Source organism: Ambystoma mexicanum, chromosome 1p (genome assembly GCF_040938575.1).
Source record: "Ambystoma mexicanum isolate Mex_15411 chromosome 1p, UKY_AmexF1_1, whole genome shotgun sequence".
In the NCBI taxonomy this organism is placed as follows: Eukaryota; Metazoa; Chordata; class Amphibia; order Caudata; family Ambystomatidae; genus Ambystoma; species Ambystoma mexicanum.
Genome location: NC_090921.1, coordinates 832,919,271 through 832,940,150, shown reverse-complemented (window position 1 = coordinate 832,940,150; position 20,880 = coordinate 832,919,271). Strand labels below are relative to the sequence as shown.

Sequence of the window (20,880 nt, the reverse complement as noted above, 5' to 3'; positions counted from 1 at the left end):
CGCAGCTCAAACCGACCGTACCAAATCGAAGAACTCGAAGTGCAGCCCAAGTTGAGTCAAAGCCTAGTGCCCAAACTTCTTTACCTACTTATGAAAGGTAGTATTCATTAAAATTAAGACATTTAAAAGAAGGATGGTGCTACGTAGTTCCTGATCAGTTTAGTTAACAATGGGGCTGTCGCTTTATCTATGCTATGTTTCTAATTTCCTTAGATCTTAATTCCCACGTTATTTTATTCTCCCCATGCTGGACATAGGAAATAAGTGCAGGATCTAACAGTGGTGATACTATTAAGGCTTCTAACCATATCACATGGGTTCTCGCCTTTCATGAGCAAAGCATGTAGATGGCTCTGAGCCCAAGAGACCATTTCATGGTGACCTTAAATTGGCTGCTGACGAAGCAACAAATTGAACGTGCTTGGTATACTCCGCAGTGTTATTAGAACTATGGAGGTGGATACCCAAAGTACCTGATGCAGCTTTACCACGAGTGCAAAGGCTCCAGAAATGTGAGTTCTGCCTCAGAAAGAAAGCTGTACACTCCAACCGGCAAAATACTCAAACATGGAAGAAAGTTGCTGGCACCTCGATGTTCCCAACTGCTGAATAATCTGTCCCCTGACTTCACAAAGGAAACAATACAAAGGGCCTTATTACAAGTTTGGTGGTATTTTTGTCAATAAATCTGCCAAAATATCACCAAATGGATTTACGGTTACCGCCACTCAGTCCAGCGGAATTAGCGCTGGATTACAAGTGGTGATACGCGTGTTACTCCCCATAATTGGAGCCTGTAGCACTCCATGGGGATTTCAGTGGAATTACCGCGGGGGATAATTCCACCGATTTCACTGTTTTTTGGCGGTAAGGTGGAGGAATTACCACCAGCACTCTGCTGGAGATTTATTCTCTGCCTTACCTCCAAACCCATAGTTCGGCAGTTCCAAACCCATAGTTGTGCAGTGTGGTAATGCAGCAGCAATGCAGTAGTAATTTACCACTGCACTACTACCTTTTATGGCCATACCGCCAAACTCGTAATGAGGCCCAAAAGCTGAAACACGTCAATAGCTGACCTTTGCACACCAGCCTTCTGGACATGACTGCTTGGGATGCAGAACTTCTAGCTTCTGCCCGACATTGGAGATTTAGACTATTCTGCTCGTAGGGGAATGGCTCGGTAGCTGTGCGCGAACAGGACCCCCTTCTTTTCCTTTCTTGTAAATATGATGTATTCCCTCCTTGAGTTTGCTCCCGCCTTCACGATGGGACCACACTGTGAACACACTTTGCACCCCCCTTCTTTCCCTCTGCGGTGCCACGAAGGAGCTTTTGTGCTGCAAATACGGCAGTTATAAGTTACCAGATTCAACTACACAATAAAATCAGTGTTTCAAATATTGGATATTTTGGCTTCTCTTGATGTGTCTGCATCCTTATTGAATCTTCTGATGTATTGTTGAGACCCTGTGCCCTTGCTCCTTCACAGCACGTTCAGGGAGACATTAGTGACGGCATGCCAGGCTCTCTTACAACATGACCACTATGGAAGCATGCCTCTGCTCTGGGATGCCCTCTGGCCATCTCTGAGAGTGCCACCAAATCAAGTACGCTTCCAGGGACTGCTGCAAAAAAACAAGAGTTGACATCTAGCATCGCCCCTTCTTTGAACGTAGTGAGCCGACCACCCAACGTATGATTAGTTGGCATGTACCATGGCACCCAGCATGTGACACAGGAACATCACCCCTAGCTCCAAGGGGCCTTCAGCGTGCCCCTTTTCCATCATGCCACTGGGCCCCAAAAGCCACATCCTTATTCTTTACTTCCTGGCGGTCCACTAACAGCCCCATGTAGCCACACTTTCATCTACCCAACTAGGTTTTGCTATAAAAAAAGTATCCTCAAGTGGCCACACAGTAGCGTGCATCATGCTCATCACTGGACTAGATCACGCCTGCATTGCTAGCCATTATTCCAGGATCTCCGCATAGATTGAATTTTTATTTCCCAGAATGTAGCTGGCCTCTAGAACAGGGTGAAGGATCAACAAGTTGTACATGTTTTTGAACATTCCCCAATGATCATGATCCCGACAGATGCTGAAACTATTGACATGATTAGTTCCTATGTGACATTTTGGGCCCAATTTTAAAAACATATTACAATTCAAGTCGTAGTAAAGGTTACACGGCCATGGTGAGCCCCCTTCATTCAAGTTACAGAATGTATTCATGGCTGCCCTGAATGGAGCTTTCGTTATTTCAAGAGACATCTTCGGCGTGAAACTGTGCTTCAACCGCGTCATTGCCTCCAACCAACAGTTTTAAATAATAAGCAAGTCTCACAGTGTTGTCTGTTGGAAGCAGCTGATCCTTCTTACTCAAGTAGCTCTCCAAGCACGCAGCTGGGCGAATCCACTAGACCCCAATTATTCACCAATACCCTACACAGAACCCTTCCAAAGTCCAGCAAAGAAGAGTAAGGTCTACCAAGGGTTCCAGATGCCTCGGTTCCCAAAGTCCTTGACTGATTCTTGCCTGGATGGGTATGAACACACTTGGACATCCTGGATTGAAATGTCTCGTTAAGTCTGATTGGTAGCCAGTTGATTTGGAGGCCAACAAAAGGACCCCTTTCAAGTTTTCCGCAACCTCCAGAAACAGTGTTTGTAAAACAAATCTTGAAAGGATTAGTGATGCGTCGATGACACACCCAGAAAGTGTCTTGTTTGTAGGTTCTCATAAGGTTGTCCTCTGAGGCAACAAAGCAAACCTCTTTGTGAGAAAAGTTTCATTTTAGCAGTCCCTGTTGCTCCTTTACTTTGTGCCTCATGTTTACCAACTCGTTTTGTTTTTTTGAGTGAGCTGCATTACAGGTGGAGACATTGGCATCAGGTACTACAGGTCACTGGTCCTCCTTCTCTGGTTCCTGCATTTCCTCCTCTTGGGTTTTGCGAGCAAAGAAGCCGAGCTGACAAACACAAAGAAAACTGTCAGAGTACATACAGTAAAGTGTACAGATAGGGGATAATGTACTGTGATTTGAGGAATATACAGGCCCTGCATGGATGCTGACCGAAAGACATGCTTTGCTTACAGAGAGTGGAGTAATACAGTTGCACCCTTCAATGAAGAGACTAAACTCCTACAATGTTGCCACACTAGAAAGGGAAATTAGGTTGAAGCACTGTTTATAACTCCTCTTTCCTGTAGCTGGGAGCTGTTTGCAACTACCACTTTCTAAAATTGAGCCATATTGAACTTGGAACCAAATAGTAACCAGCCGGCGACAAAATGTTCTATTAGTTCACAATTGTACTATTTGGAGAAATGTATACATTGCCATAAACTCAATTATCTTTGTTTTTAGATATTCAGCAACATTTTAAAAATCTTCTAAGCAAAATAATACATGTAGCATTGTCATAAGGTGCACAATAGACCTGTGCTTTGAATAGCTCTCAATCCAAAGCAAGCTGCATAATGCCTGAAACATTCCTATGGACTTATACAGGATTGACTATTCCAATATGTGCATTCAGAGCTGTTGGATTTCAGACCTTTCTTTAAGCACAGGTGAAAATATACAGACTGTTATTAAACATATTTGATTGCATGGTAGGGTTAGATTGCGTTCACTGCAATGGATGAGAGGGAGCTGACAATGCCAAAAAAAGCTTCGTGTGTTGAAACTACATTTTATTCTACGTGAAATGCACAGAGATATGCTTTGAAAAGCGTTCATGTCTGACTCGTATTTAAATACAAATAATGTTGTCAAAGCACTGCTTTGTGCTCTGGCAAAATGAGCATTTGTACTGTAGTAACTGTTATTGCTATAACTATGAAAACACAGAAGAAAGACCACAGTGATTCAAAAATAAAGTATGGCAATTTGATAACCATGAAAAGTGTATTTTGAAAGGCTTCATCACATACTGAAATAGAAACACATTTACATCTGCATGCATAGCACAGCTTTGTAAATTATAACAGTCAGTTTGAATGATTCTTACTTACATAAGATCCATGCAACACAAAACCCGAGGTCTCCCGTACATCATTCAAAGAGAAAATTCTCATCTCTACAATGTCAATTTTTAAAAGCAAACCATACTAGTTTGCAATTTGAATAAGGGGTTGTACATGTCCTAATCTGAAGTTGCTTTTGTAAAGAAATCGCTGACTTCCATTTTGTTAATAAGAATTAAAACTGAAAAGGCACACATAGTTTTTGCAATAAGTTGATGCTGTGGCACATGATTTTTCAATGGGCAGTGCTGTTGCTTTGTTATCTTTGTCAAGGACTGTTGCTACAGGGTTAGAATAAACAACACTAGTCTTTCGTTTCATGCCTATTTGTTGTGGTCAAGCACCAGATTATATGTGTTTTCATCGAAAAAGTCATGTTTACTTCAATTGAATGGAAATGAAAAATATGAACAGTGCAGCTGATTACAGGAATCACAACCACTTGTTAGGACTGAATTGGCTAACAGGGGTGGAACAAATTATCTGAATTACAGGTCCTAATCCTTTCGAAATCCCTTGTCCATGGCAGCAGTGATCGACTTCTCAAAAGAGGCCAGGGCTGCATCACTACGCAACCAGCTAGGGGAAGGACCTGGTTGACACTGCTGATCCCGCAAGACTGGAATGCCTTGATAAAAGAGCAGGCAGCACATTCAATGACAAGGCCATGACTGTAGTTCTGTTCTATGGGCCTAAAAATGGTCACTTTGCCAACTTCTGATTTGTATGATGGTTTCAATGATTTAGGGCTGAAATAAGCCCTTTCCCCAGTTTTGCAAGATATTCTTTTTTCCCATAGTACACCTTTAAGGGACACCATGGTGTATTTATGTCAGGTAAGCCCTTCAATGTTCCCTGGTCTGCTGAAACACAAAGTTTATCATGGTAATATGTTTTGACACAACATGCAGAGATAGCTTGTGCTGCTCCTTGTGCTTCTTTGGCCAGGATACGTGGGTCCATTAAAGCACATACAGGTGAGACGGTTCCTTGCAGGATATTTAAAATGTTTAACCTCTAATTTTGTATCTATGGTTGTAGAATGCTTTCAGGTTGCTCTTCCTTAATTGCTCATAGAAACCATGGGCTTTTGACACAGTTTTTAACCCTTTCCACGTAATGGGTTATTGAGGGTTTGGTCTGTATAACATCATCTGGCTGCCAACTTACAAAGTATCACAACTGTATGATTTAAAGTTGTACTGTGCCTCAATGGCTACACACACATTGATTGGTTGCAGATAGGTTAACATTATGACATTGAATAGAAGAGTAGGATGCTGGCTATCTATGCAATTGCTTCATTGTTTATTATAGGCACTTTATATTGTTTGACTATACTGTTTATATACATAATATACATACATATATACATATTAATATACATAAATACTAAATGAGACAGCGAGAGCATTCTTAATATGTTTCTATTTATGAGTACTTGTTGGTTTATTGATAAAATAGGGAAGATATTGATAGCAGCTAATGCTTATCATACAAACAAGGGTAATATGCATTGGTACATAGATACTCTAGGGGTAGACCCAAGACAATATTGCTGTCCAATAGTAAGCCTGTCATGTTCTCAATCGTAGTTTCTCTTGCACTGAGCGCAGAGACCCAACTTCCTTTGGAGCCTTGCTTTGGGTACATCGCTATTCTATTGCCCCAGGAGGGTATTTAGACCACCTTTGGGGTGGAGGTTAGGCTCTGCCATGCAGGCTACAAGGGAAATAATGACAGCCTTTTTTTTTGAGGGTGTGCACAGGGTGATGTAGGCCGAGCAGGAAAATGAAGGGTAAGAACACTAGACACACCATTTGAAAGAGAACACACAGTGTCACATGTTGTTCTTCACATCCCCATGAAAAGAAACACTGAGCTAGTTCAGTAATGGAGTACCAGAGCAAAACCGAGCTATGTTGAGAGACCAAAACAACCAAAACATCCCTTCTCGGGAGGATAGCTCCGGGCCAACGTGCTGGTGTTGGAAGCAAGACGAAGCAGAGAAACAGAGGCTCGATCCCTGGGTACGCGCTTATAAACCTCTGGGTATTAAGCGTGTTATAAATAACCAATTATAATTATAAAAGATATCTGGAGAGAGAGAACTCATAGTACAGGAGGTTGTTAGAAAACTGTTAAATGCTTTCCCACTCTACCCAACTCACAGGGGGCACCGAGTGCACCAATCCCATCAAAAGCCTGAGATAATTTAACCAGGGCCACAGGAACATGAGGGCAGAGTTCCGGGGAGATGTGCATAAGAGATTACTTCAGAGGGAGATTGTTTGGATTGATCTTTTGGACTGTTTGAGTCCAAGAGGAATGAACATTGAATTTGACCTTATGTGTTTCCTTTAAGGTCTCCTGCTGTGCTTTTAATCATTTGTGTTAAGTTGCGTATAGATTGTTTACAAAAATTAACAGACATGTGTTTGTTAACTGTTGTGCCTTTATGTATTTTCTGCACTACTGCCGAGGCAGCATCCGAATACATGATTCATGATTATGGACTGATATAAAGAGTTGAGGTGTATTGAAATTCATTTGAAAACTGCTTGTTGGTGATTTTTGGGGTGGCTTTCCAGAGTGTGAACGGCAGAGGCGCCGGGAGTTCAATGTTGAGTCTGGCAACAGAGAGTTAAGAGTCTGTCAAATTAGAATGTAAGCGGACTTGAATCCGCAGGACAAATTACATATACGTGGAGATCTTTTCTCTTCTTGCCTAGATATGTTATCAGGTCAGGTATCCCAGTATGAATTTTGATTATTGTACTATACCTGGGAGGGTCCCTAGTGGTATTAGGAGTGACTGGATTTCCAGGTCACTACACGTTCTCCTATGGGTCACCCTAATAAGCTTGCGGGAGCTAGGGGCTTGGAGCAGTATTTTACTGCGGTTCGCCCCTTCTCTCGCCATGAAGTAATTTACTCACAGCTATCTCAGCTATAAGATCATTGATAGGTGGTGGCACCATTGGGTATTTGCCCGGAAGCCCCCCCTCCCTCGCTCTCCCCCCGTTTCTGACACATTTTATCCTTCCTTATGACTTTTCTGCCTTCTCCGCATTCTCAATTAATATGGAACTGGTCAGGGTGTATTTTGCCCTTATTAACATTTTTTTGAATAGTGGCACTGTGACTTACCTAGCGTATGCCCTTTTGGTACCAGCTGTACCGTGAACAAAAGAGAATGAGATCAACGTACCGCGAGTCGTGGACTGCGTTCGCCGAGTCCCATACCAAGATTGACGTCTGGAGTCGGAACGCGCAAGCGCGTCGCCTCCATGACGACTACATAAACAGAATACTCCCGAGCAGTTCGTCTTGGAGACGAGCTGTGCGGTCGTACTGGGAGTTGCGCATTGTTTATGGTGAGTGTTCTTAACGAGACACCCAGAGCGGTAATAGTTCTGTGTATTGGTTGACGGGCCCCCGATACACTTTTGGCAGTATACTATTAGAGAGGGCGTGTTGCATACTTAACATGCCCAGGCACATTTTTCCAACTGGTGAGCGTGTTATATCAGCACATGAGAGCCTGAGAGAGTCTTTCAGTTCATGTTAAGCATTAACTAACACGAGCGCCGTATCCCTTAGGGTGTATGGACAGTATCTCAGTTTATTTGTTGGGGATGATTATAGTCAACAAAGCCAGATATGAGCTGCACTACGTTGTATGCACATTTTGGCGGTCAGATGTATTAATGAACATCAAGAGAACATTTTTGAAATGTGTGACCGTAACAAGTATACCTCAGTAAACTGAGCATGTGATTACTTCATTTTTTACAAGCTTGAGAGTGTTATAAGTAAATTAAATTTAAACACATATTCAAGTACTCAGTCGATTTCTTTTTGCCTTCCGCCACCACCCACTGGAAAACCCAGCCCTTCACCATCGTGTTCACCCGGGGAGAGGCACTGGTCTTCCTTCCGAGTGAGTACACCTAATTCCAACAGTATTAGTCTAAAAATTGAATCATGTTTGAGAACAAATCTCTACAATCCACTTCTGTACATTTTTATCATAGAGATTGATCCCGGTTGTTGATACGTACACTGGAATGAGGTTAGTTTTACTTTTTCATTGAGAGTGACATATGAAATCTCACGTCTGACATAAAAGTCTAATTAGGTTGTCCTTCCCTTTTGTAGGAATTAATGAACAACTTTTGAAACTTTAACACATCCTACCCTGAAGAAGAATTGTCGCGTAATCCGAAATGCGTCGGTACACATGGTTGTGTTTAGGAGATTCTGAGCAGAAAGAAGTGTACTGCCCAAATGGACAATTGTGTTAAATAATTCAATATTTAAATGTGTTACTTCACGAATAACGTTTTGAGAACATTTGTATGTTTTTGAGGACTGTGATTCAGCTCAGAATATTGTCGTTGTTTAAATGTATAACTACTTTTGTTTCTAATGATTACCACGCTGTGAGTTAATAGTGTGGATGTAACATTGGAACGCACCTTTTGTGAAATTTATTTGCCTATATACATAAAAATACTTTATCTGTCTAAAACTGTTTTGTCTCAGCTTGGTGGTGCTTCTCTGTAGACAAGCAGAGAGACGGATGCTATTTATATCTTGTTTAGCATATAAATATTTTTTGAGTACAGTGAAGGCTTTCTTGCATTGTAATTTAATTGACAGTGTGGTCTCTCGTGACTTAAGACTTCACCTTGTTGGAGTCGGATTGGGTTCACGTGATACTGAAAATAACCTTGGGGACTTGTCTCCCCATCATGAGTGCAGCATAGAGTTATCAGCTGGCAACAGCTGGTGTGTGTTTGGTGTTTCATATTTTAGGGTCTCCAGTGGCCTCGAGAATCTCCCTGCTGCACCTGAAACTGTATATGAACTACCTGAGTTCAAATGATCATATCCTAGCGAAATGACCTGAATTTATATACTTTTAATATTGTTGTGCCTTCCACCATATACCGTTTTCAGAGTTCCGGGGCTAACACACACTCCAGTCCTGTTTACAATAAGTAAAAAGCCAACATTAATGGCCATTGTACACTTGCTGGAAAGGCTGCTCACCTGAGGATCAGGCAGACGACTGTCCTGTGTCTGAAGACGGAAGGATGACTCGATCACTTCCGGTTTTACAATGCTATATGTAGGGCATTTATATACGTCATAGATTACCGGATTCTTCCCCAGGACGTCACCCACACTTGCCTTCCTGCACCGGAAGTTTAATTTTACTATTTGGGGACGGTTATGGGTCTGCTGCTAGTAGAGAGGCAAGAGCTTTCTGGTTTATTGTTGCTGCAAAGCAGAACCGGTTCTCTGGGGTAATTTCAAGGGTTGAACATTGTAATCTGTTCCTGCTTCCGAGGAAAACATTAACATTAAATCAGCTGTCCCTTTTTGTGGGTCAGGTGGAGCAGAGCACAGCTTTTAGGGATGTGAAGGGAGGGCTGTGCTTCTTTTCATTGTGAGGCATATGTTTCCTCAGAGCTGTGCCCAGTTGCCTCTTCCTGAGACTTACGCTTTGCAGACTGTGGTGTTAATGGGGTCAGTTGGCTCCTCTGATGGGTCAGGTTGTGGTATTATGCTTCATCGACCCATCATATCTGTCTGACCCGTAAGGGTCTAACGGAGACAAACACTTTCCAATAGAAAAGCATTCATAGAAAAAGAACTACAGGTTTTACTACAACAGACTAATGAGTAAACGATGGCTGCTTGAAAGCAACCAGTATCGGAATGAATTGTCATCTTGTCTTAACTCTCCTATGACTTGGTTGGAATGAGGAATGTATACGTGGAAGCTTTTTGGCAGCGGGCGATTCATTCCAACAAATCTATTGGCCAGTTCATGTCAAAGCTTGCTCATGGTGAACGCTTCTTGCAAGGTTCACTTTACGCCACTCACGAAGACCCATATCCGCTTGGCAGGAATTGCACCATGTTAGGGAGTTGCTAAATCAAATATAAATATAATGCCTGGGTGGCACAAGGTTATTAATAACAAGATACCCTGTCATTTTAGAAATTACTGGTGCAAGATTGGGTAGTTGGGCGACAGCAATATTTAATAATGCGAGTAAGCATTGCTGGGTGAGATATTAGAAAGAATTATATGCAGTTCATTCCACTACACAATACACAATACTAACACGCAGATACCTAAATTCAGAGACCACTGCCAGCAACCTATTCTTTTGCGCTTTTTGCTGCCAGTTAGGTTCATTTCTACTGTTATCGAAAAATGTTGCTTTGTGGTCTCTGGGTGCTGCAGCTGTGCTAATCGGCAAATAGAACCCAGGGTGGTAAGTGCCTCTTCTGTCTACAATGTTCTCAGAGATTGTGCAATGAGGAAAGGCTCCTACGTCATGAAGTGGTGCAATATCGTCCCCCCTCCTCCTCCCCTATATAAAATGTTCTGCAGATGCACCCAGCTCTAAAAGGCTAATTGCCCTTGTGGACTCGATCACAAAAAATCTTCATCAAATTACTATTGAATTATTTGGATTCCATGAAGATGGATGCATGGAAGATCATTGCTTCCTCTTGTTGTGCACTGGTTGGAAGTGCACGGTTAAGGGCGCACATCTGTAATGCTGCTTGGTTTACTTTGTGCAGCGTTTGACATGGGGACCAGGATCTCCTTTCAGAAAAACCACAACATATGGGCATTTTGAAACTTGTGTTGAAAATCCTAAAGCCTCTGCACCCGCACAGGTGGGCCAGGGTCTGCCTTGGTAGGCTGATTTCCTTTGAAAGTGAAACTATGACCAGCTCTGTGCCAAAGGCGCACAACACTTCATATTCTCTTTAAGACAGATGTGCTCGCCCTGGATGGAGAATACTTGATGTTCTTCGCCCAACGTCGGAAATGAATGCCCAATAATGCTCCTCAGTGGCGACAATATTACGCTACGGGTCTTGCGTAAACGTATGCTTACAGGAAAGGGAGAAGTTGGCGCCAGTAATTCTCTCTCTGTGAACACTGACAAAACAAAAGTGCTTGTCTTTGGAAAAGGGAGGAAAAGTGAAAATGTATGTGGTTTCCCAGCTACAAGTGCCTTGTTCACCTGTTTTTTTGGTTGGATTTTCCACATCCCAGGGAGGGTTTGGAAAGGTAGATCTGTGGTCTCTGCCTTCTGTTGCTTCTAACTGAGCTTTGGATGCTCTATCAAATGAGCCATTGTGGAGAGCCAGGATAAAGTCGGTCCGATTTATGATATGTGGTTGTCACGTTTGGGGTTGGCAGCTCTCCCAGGAGATCGTCAAATTCAAGGCCTGGTTATCGAAGAAATACTTGGGGCTGTCAAAACCAACACAGATTTAACCCATATTGTTGACTTTCCGCCACTTGAATCTTCTAGGCCAAGGAATATTTTTAAAGAAGTGTAGAGAATTATCTTGTTGTTTTCTATTTTCTGTCCTTGGCATCACCAGTGCTTAACCCGCTGTGAAGGGTCAGGAATGAAAGCAAACACAGTGGATTCATATTTTTGACCATAGACTTTTATTAAACAAAATGGGTTGGAAAAACGCCTCTCTGTCCCTCCTCTAAGAGGTGTTTTCCCTATCAATGCAAAACGAATGGGTTGGTCCTTTGTCATAATGTCCAAAACAACAGGTCCTGTGTCCAAAGCACTATCCTGACCCTCGTATTCTAAAATCAACTCTAAAGTCAAAGGGAAATGTATTTGGTTTTGAAAAGAAAGTGTTCAAAGGTTCAAAACAAGAAATGTTTAATCCACCACAAAGGTTCCAGGTAAATTTAGCTCACTGCTCCAGATTTCACCTGGATTTCCCTTCACTTAATAGCAGTTATTTGAGTTCCTTTACATCAATAGAATGATCATACTAAGTATTGCCTGGTGTACCCTCCTGCCAGGCTTTCTCTTACCCCAGGATATGTTTTATTCATACTCCTTGGTTATCTCTTGGTATATCTTTGTCAGGATTCTATCATATACCATTGTCCAATGTGACCTTTGCCTAGAATGTCCTCTTGCCACGGCTTGCCTTTTACATAAACACCTCTTGCTTGCCAATGCCTGCCATGACTTTGTCTGTATGCAAACCACTTGTTCTCATACAATTATTCTCATATTCTCAAACACTTACTGATTTGTAATGCCTGGTATACTCCCCTGCCAGGGCTTTTCCCATATTCTCGTATACTTGTGCCTTGAAATGTCTGGTATCCTTTCCTGCAAGAACTTCCTTTCAGATGTATATTTCTGTAAACTCAGGGATGCCTGGTATACTCTCATAATCTGGAACTTTTCGTTTCGTTTCATTCAGCTCATTTGCTTCGGTTTCCTTTCAGCACCTTTGTTTAAATAAATGTGTGCACTTGAAACTTTGACAGTCTCTTGTTATTACATGATTTGTTTCCTTAACATTATATAACACTTTTCATTACATTTAATGCATTACTTTGACTGTGGTTTCCTTTTGGCACCATTGTTTGCATGCCCCGTTGTCTCCTCTTGCCTCGGCGGATGCACCGGGTTACTGCGTCGGAAATATCTTCTCCACAGGTGAACTGCCAATGGCCTGCAGGTATTGCGGTCTTTTCTGAGGCTTGCTGCCTCTGCCATACGGTTTCCGTTCTGCTCACCTGCTGCATGTCTTCCTGGACACCAGTAGCGCAGGGCTGCTCTCCGAACAGCTGCGTCTCAGGAAGCTGTCCTCTTCACACCAGCGCTCCCGCAGCTTGCCGGACTGGGCAGTCTGTCTCCCCCAGTTCCTCTTCTGGGCCAGTTGGCTCCACGAACCTCACTTCTGGCTGGCAGTCCCTCGGTCAGTACCAAGTGGATAGACATCTTCCATGCAGGTTTCTCTACTCAGCTGATCTCTCTGTTTAAATGTCCTGCCTGCAGTCAGGTGTTCAGAGTAACTTAAAGCACAGCATGAGTTCCTTGGCTTTTCGTGATCTTCATTACTCAGCTCACCTTCCTTGTGGCAGTGGTTGCAGCATTAGAAATAGGAAAGTCAACTTGTGTTATTTTACAGGCAGAGTTTGAGGCGATGCGTTTAATAGGTTTAAGGGGAGGGTTTGGCCATTTATGTGTAGGGGTTGTTGTAATGTTTCCAGTAATTTTAGAAGGGAAGTTTGGCATCTAAGATACAGAGTGGGGAAAAAGCATTTCCAATAGTTTCAGATGGAAAGTCAAGTTTTGGATAGCTTAATGGAGATGAACATCAGGCTACCTTGGAAGTAATTCTCATCAAGCCCTGCCTCTTCCTCGTTCCAGTGACCCGCCTATTCTCTGTAATGGGATCCTGATGGCCAGACACACCATCCTTACCCTGCGATGAGAAATGAGAGTAACAACATGCCATTAAGGCATGGGGGACTAGGGAAGCACCCTTTAAGGGGAAAGGTGGATATGTTGGTCCTCCGTCATATAGCTGCCCCCAGGGTTAGGATTAGGTGACGGCTGCTGTCCCCTGGCCACATAGGGTTGGGGGGTTCTTCCAGGGAAAGAAGTGATGCTGTCCTTTAATTCATCACACCACCCTCAAGCTCCTGACCCAAAGTTGATAATGAAGCAGATGCCTCAGTATGCTACCACGCGAATGAAATTATGGAACCATCTGCCATGTATGTCTAAAGAATGGAAAGCTACTGTTAGGTGAACTGGCCAGGCCAGTAAGGGGCAGAGCTAGCTTCATGACCAGGGCAGTCTGGCTGGGTCCTCCTCTGTGACTTCCAGAGGCACTAGATTCTGTAGATAACTTCACATTTCACCAAAAGCCATTTGGTATCAGTTGACCACAGTAAATTTAAATGCTCTTTGGGAGATTTCTGTGAATACATTGAAAGGTGCCATAGTGATTCTCTGTGTTGTGTGGTGTGGCTTTATTTTAAATAGTTTTTCTTTTTTGGGGGTTCAAAATTTAAAAAAACATACATTATAAGACATGTTACGCACACAATCCAAAATCTATTGGCACAAACTATGCATTTATATATAGTCTAAAATGAATGAAAGTTTCAAAGCAATAGATAAAAGGGGAAAGAAAGGGTAAAGAAGATTTTAGGAGATTACGGGCAGTATATTTTGCATCCAATTTATAGATGATCATTTACCAAGAAACATATAGCACCAATGTTAATATTTTTCCAAATTATTAAGCAGTTTGTTTTTCCATAATGCTCAACAGCATTGCTTAACAGGCCTTCCTACTCTTCATCTACTGAGGTTAAACTATCATAGAGTGTGAGGTGCTACATGACTCTTTGAAGATTATAAATAAAATAATTACAAGCCGTTAAGCACTTACCTCCCATAAAATAAATATAATCAACGCCAACAACAAAAGACCTCCAATGATGCTGCCAATCAGGATCCACAAGGACAGAGGAATGCGCTTGGGCAAGATGACCTCCAAAATCATCTGAAAAGGAATGGAGACTGCTTAGATGGTTCATCCCCTCCAGTCCCCACCATGATGGTCAGTCCATACGTATTGAGGAGGGGATCACCCCCTGTCAAGTAGAATAATCCCTATAGACACAGCCTATCCACCACAAAACGTTCCCTGCCTAACTGCGGCACACAGGATCTCGCGATACTTACCCACTTTCCATTTTGTCGGTTCCCTGGAGACAATATTTATGATGGAGGCAATACCTGTGGTGCATGCCACCAGATGCCACTGGTTCTACAGGTGACTACCTAATGGGTGATGGCTCTGCAGTGCATTTGCAGCTGCGAACAAGGCCTCATTACTGAGGCTCCAGGCTTGTGTGTCCTTATGAGAACATCCCCTATTGTACCTATTCTTTTACAGATGTCGAGGAATATTGGCATCGGTCCCACTATTGTGGCTCACTTGCCCTTGGAGGTTGTGTGCAGTGAGATGTTCTCGGTGCGGTGCTGCGCTGTAGTTGTTTTATAGGTGTTGCTGTTTCTGTGCTCGGTTGGAACGGATGACTTTGTTCCGTGGCACAGTCTATGATCTGCCTGGAGGCCACTCCGTTGCAGGTAATGCATGTGCACGGCTGACTGGCTCATGGGTAATAGTAAGGGTGTAGACCTGGCACAGGCCCCAGTGCAGCAGGAGATTGTATGTGCACTGACAGTGTTGGGAGAAGTCCTAGTTGAACGGTGGCTACCTCATTCGAGGGGCTGCAGGTTTCTCTACTGTTTGCTACTGCAGAATGGAAGGGTATCAGTTTGCAAAAGGCAGGCTCATATCACCTCAGCGAATCTCCCCGTGTTCTTTAGATTATTGTAAAGGGGAGCCCTGAAAGTGTTATGAAATGCACATTTGAAAAAGTATGCGAAATGCTTACACGCGAGCGCAAAAAAAGCCAGGCCATTCTGTTGGGATTGGAATGTCGCGAACACACACTACGTTTGAAAATGTGTGACTTGCTTGGAAAAATACTATTTAGTCGAAAATGCATTTATTGACACAAGCCTGGTTCTGCAAAGTCGTGTTGCTCTGCAGTTTTGTTAACAGAGCCCTCAGAGGCGCAAGTAGCTTTATCTCTTCGTTTGTGAAAAACACAATGTTCACAATCAAAAGGAAAGTGTGTGGGATGTAGTTGCCATGCCCGGTTTTCACATAATTTAGCATTAGATTACTTTTTGATTTGTAAATGTGCTCCATTGAAACTGTTATCTCTGCTTTCGCTGTGTGGGAAGGCCAGTGGGATGGCTATGATGTTAGTGTGGGCTGGCTGAGCTTTACTCTGGGCTGACTCAGTTTTGTCGAGGAAGGAGAGACCGATTACAGGCCATGACTTCATCAAGTAGTTCCTTTCTAGTCTTTTTCTTTCAAAAACCTCAGGCCATGAAGAAAATGTGTGACTAGCTGGTTAAAAAGATCTGTATTAAGATTAGACGCATGAAGCCCCCAGATCAGGAGTGGAGATTAGGAAATACTGCCTTGTTTGGTAGTGGACCATCAAGTGTCTTGCTTTTTTGGGGAGTGCGTGGAGGGCTTCATTGGGGTCAGTACATCAAGAGTGTATTAGATTAGTTTGTGGTGGTCATCTGGTGCGTCTGTCTGTAGGCAGAGGGGCAGGGCTTGGATGATTCCAGTTTTGTGAGGAGTATGTCTACTTTTCTCTTCCATGGTTTGGTTGACTTTGAAGACACCTTGATGCTGCTCGGTAGTTATGTATTTGGGGTCAATATGGTGAAAGTGACAGTGGTATGGTCGCCCAAGTGTAAAGGTGGTGGGGTGTCAAAGGCGTAAGATTTTTCATTGTAGACACCTCCACCCAGGGATCTGTCCAGCTGTGTTCTGGGTCCTCTTACTAATTGCTAAAGGTCATGGATTTGGGAGTCATGTTTTTCTTTTCCTCCAGTCGATGGTTGATATCTCCCAGCATGGGAAGTTTTGGTGGTCCCCCATGAGGTTAACTACTACATCTGGGAAGTTGTCCGAGAATTAGGGGGTCTGTATATTAGTAGGAAGCTAAGCGGGGACCAGTAGGAGTGTTTGTAGTCCAGGATGGAATCTGAGGGTGATATACCTTTGCGTAGGTTAAGTCTTTGTGCACGTATGTGATTCTGCCTCCTCTTTCCATTGCAGTGGTGATCTTATGATCTTAATTGATAATCTCACAGAATGGTTTTGTGTATTAACACAGAGGGGTATTCTGTTAGCCAGATATCTGTGTGAAGAGTAGAGAAGTATTTTAAAGGCCAGAAACCTTCCCTGTTGTTTTGAAGCACAGAAGAGACCTTACTTTTGCTCAGTTACCTCCCTCACCGAAAGACATGACATTGCCAGCAGAGAGGGGCCACTTAGAGAAGTAAGGTCTTTTCCCAGATTCATGGAAGGGCATTTTGGATTCATGGGTGTGAGAAGTAGCATCAGATGATGATGTCAAAATCCTGGCTGGTCCTCCTTCAATAGGCTGTCTCTATACTCATGTCTCCTATGGAAGCTGGCTTTTTGGACAAGAGTGCCATCATTCAAGCGCGTGATGGTAAAGAAGCAGGGGAATTCTACTGCATTTTCTTTTTTTTTTAAATAGTTTTGGAAACATTGTGAGAATTTGGTGCAGTTCTCGATTTGAAGAGGCTGATTTGGTTAATCGAATTTGCATTTTCACATGGCTAAGCCCAACATGCCATATTTCTGATCCAGGCAATACTTCTGGCAGAACCTATTTGCACATTCCCAATTGCTAGTTCCACGAATCATTTCTCCAGTTCGCGGTGGCTCAAGTAGCCTAACGGTGTTAGGTTTTTGGTGTTTACTCTTTCTTTCTTGGAACCCTGTGCCCAGGAAATAGGGTTGCTATATGGGGAAGGGATCACAATCCATACTTGCATGGTTAACTGGCTGCTAAATAGGCTGTGTGGGGCATGCGGCATGTGTGGGCAATTCTCCAAGGCGATGGCTTTCAAATAAACCTCTAGGAATCTAGCCTCATTCCTCCCCAGTAGCTCCAGTTCATCAGAGTGATGTTTCGTATGGATGTGGAAAGCCATTTTTTCAAGAAATCGGGGCCTAGACTTTGTCAGCCTTGGAGGAATCTTCTGCAGAACTAGTTGCTGTCACTGTGGGACTCCATTCGAGGTAAGGGACAAGTTCCAGCTTGCCTGGATCATGTGGTTGGGGGAGAACTACATCTTAAGCCTTTTGTTAACCCCCTGCTGGATCACTGGAGAGCAGTCTCACAGGATTATTAAAAGATGATTCCTCTATCAGACAAGGTTTTCCAACAATTGGGATGGTGGAGGCTGGTCGAACAGCCGGAATTCAGGAGAGGATTTAGCCCTAGAGGACACTCTGGTTCTTACCACAGTCATCAGCCTGCAGGTATGGAGGAACTATACATAAACACATATGATTGCCAGAACTCTGGATAGCCAGGGCAGTGGAGTATTGGTCCAATTGGAGGGATTGGGCAACTGTGGACAGAGACCTATGGACTTTTCAGAAGGAGGTTGAGAGTCCATGTGTGGTGTTCTGTACCAACAATCTGCTATTAAAAACGGCAGGACGTTGTTACATCGCCATGGTTTGTTCGCTGAGTTTTTTTATTAAAGTTTTCGCCGAAAAAACAAATGGAAAAATATCGGGGTGGGGGTGTGTAAGGGGCTATAGGGGGTAGGAGATGCGGGGAATAGGGACTAGATAATATGAAAGGGAGTTTGGGGGGACCACCCCAAATAAAATGAAAACATTTTGATTTGTTTTTTCAGCTGATAATATTCGACAAAAAACTCTGCGAAAAAAACTAGCAAAACTAGAGATCTAAGAACACAGAACTGTAAAAACGTCAATCCGGCACTGAAGATAAGGGGCCTGACCTTAGGGCATTTGGCTTATGAGTTTGGTCTTTTGTTATCTTCTGTCTCTCACTGGAGCTTACCTCCCAAGTTGTGAAAATGTTTAAGCGGTTCCCTTCAGATATTTCTTTGTGCCCTCTGTGTCTATTTACTGGTGTTTCAGGTTTTGACTGTTCCGTTAGCCCCACCACCCAATTTGTTTGCCTCAGCAGAAATATCTCTTCTACATTAGTGCTATTCTTTGGTTTAGGCAGTGGTCCAAGTGTTTGGGAGCGGTGCTCCTCTACTTTAAAAGAAAGTTCTCCTGTTCTTATACTCTTATTTTAAAAAGAAACCGTTCCAGAATGGTTTTGTTTTAAAATAAAAGTGTAGGAAGAAGTTGGAACTTGCACTTCCGTGCACTGAACATTCCCTTAAACAGCAGGTGTGTTTCTTTGGGGGTTTAGATTACACATGGGAGGGGGCCTGGCGATGGGGTTTGTGGGGAGCAGGGGCAGGCCAGCAGGGACCATAGTTCCACTACTTCTTTTGGTACACTTCGAACACTGGGTTTAGGGGAGATGCAAGAGACCCAAACACAAGCCTATATATGTCATGCTGGAGGCCAGAGATGTGCTCGGATTGCCCTGCAGTATCTTACCTGCTTGTAAATGTATCTGATGACGTTATTTATTTATGTAGGTTTTTTTGCATAGCACAAGGCCTAGGCAAAGGCAGGCAAAGACAAAGATCAAGAAGTGCGCTGGGGCACTTAACAGTCCCTGAGTCTGTTAGTGAGCTAAAGGATGCTGTTGGAGGAACTGATGCCCAGAATATTGGTATTTAGCTGAAGTGATTGGATTTTGGATGATAGTTCCTGTTCAAATTGTGGTATGTCTCTTTAAGAGCCTCATGATGTGTTCAGTCCCGAGGCCAAGTTAATAAATATGGCACGTCTGGAGCACGAGGGCAGTGCATCCGGAGACCCGAGCAGGGACAAGGGGTCTGTGTGAGTTATTGCTGAGGGTGGAGGACCCCGTCTAGAATCGGCCTTCATCCCCTACAACAAATGTATGCCCGGCCATCACTAACCGTCCTTTAACCCTCCTGCCTCCCACAGTGTGCTTAGAATTTCCAATTTGAGTTGGATCTCCATCCAATAGACCCTTCTCCATCTCTTCCCATTGGGAAAACCATAAAAGGCGTTGAAGCCGCTCCACATGTTGTGTGTGCTCTGTGGTTTGCAGAGGACTCGGTCAGGTCCGTGGCAACCTGCTTTGCATCAAAGAAACCCCCAAATGCCCTTTTATGGACATATAGGCACAGTTGCAAATTGCATGCCACAGGTATTGCATCCGAGTTTGCCTGTATAAATGCAGAGAGCTGTTTTCATATGGGTTCTTTCTGAAATAATCTGATAACTTCTGCTTCTTTCCAGATTTAGGGTTTAGGGATGATCTGGCTTTGGATTTGCCCCGTGAAAGGGCTGTGGCCAGTACCACTGACTGTGATGAGGGGTGGTGGTTAACCAGTCAGACCGTCTTCACACCAAGAGTTCTACATTTAGGGACTGATTTTCGGATTTTTTTTGTGGGCTGAAAAGTGAGTTTGCGCATGTTTCAGTGCGTAGAACTCCTTTCGTCGATTCGTGGATCTGACTTGACGTGCTTTTCCGGGACCTTGCAGGGACTTTACGCCGGTCTGTCACGTCTTTGTGTGAAGTCGGCACTCTGCGCGACACTCCACGCAAAGTTCGGGACGGGCCTACACAAGGAAATAAATAGGGGGCGGAACATGCATAGTCCCCATTGCCTATGCAGAATGAGGAAGAACTAGGATTTACGTGTGCACGACGACGGACGGGCTATCCAAAAGGAGTCACATACCCAGCAATGCGCAAAAAAAGCATATTCATGGATCTGACCACACATCACGTCAGGGAAAGATGCATGCAAAGCTTGCGATCTCACAGCCAAATGATAGGAGGCGCAAAGTCCCAAACTCATAGGAACCAATGTGCAAAGGTAAGGTACAGTCAGGAATTTAGGGGTGCCGGCATGCCGTTGAGGTGCCGATTGAAGTTAGCGATGCTCGTATGCAGATTAGCAGGGTGCAGCCATCATTTACGGGGGTTCGCACACAGATTTACCGGGGCAGACATGAGTTATGAGACATGTAAAGCATTTTATCGAGGTGCAGTTATGTTATGTTATGTTATTTTGCATTTATATAGCGCCTTATATACCATTGGTATGGTATGACGGCGCTGGTAGGTTGAAAGCCCTTGATAACCGAAGTTCAGATCAGTAGAGAGAGTAGAGAGAGTCAAAGGTGCGTTTGGGCACCGGGTATGTGTGCAGCTGATGTGGTATTCATGTAATAGCTGCTTCTTAGCGGTAGGTGTGGTGGTTGAGAGATCAGGAGTATGTGTTCGTTCTGGCAGGATTTATCCAGACCGATGTGGCTGCGTTAGGCCTGAGGAGAACGCCTGGCTGGGGGGTGGTGTAACTTAGAATGATGTGGAGTGTGCGGTGGATGTTGGTATGAGAACAGTTATACCGAATGGTGTCATAGTATCTCTGTGTTCTAGTTGAGTGGTGGTGTAAAGGAGA

At 43.6% G+C, this 20,880-nt stretch overlaps 1 protein-coding gene across 1 annotated transcript in view; it reads right to left on the bottom strand.

The window, feature by feature from the left end:
- Nucleotides 1-1,988: 1,988 nt before the first annotated feature.
- The window catches only part of ITGA10 (integrin subunit alpha 10), a 610,846-nt gene continuing 591,954 nt past the window's right edge, over nt 1,989-20,880 (bottom strand). The window contains exons 29-30 of the mRNA XM_069652761.1: nt 14,313-14,426; nt 1,989-2,976 (exon numbers count right to left, since the gene is read on the bottom strand). Of these exons, the coding sequence (XP_069508862.1) occupies nt 2,911-2,976; nt 14,313-14,426 (180 nt within the window). The 3' untranslated portion in view covers nt 1,989-2,910. The remainder of the gene's footprint in view (nt 2,977-14,312; nt 14,427-20,880) is intronic.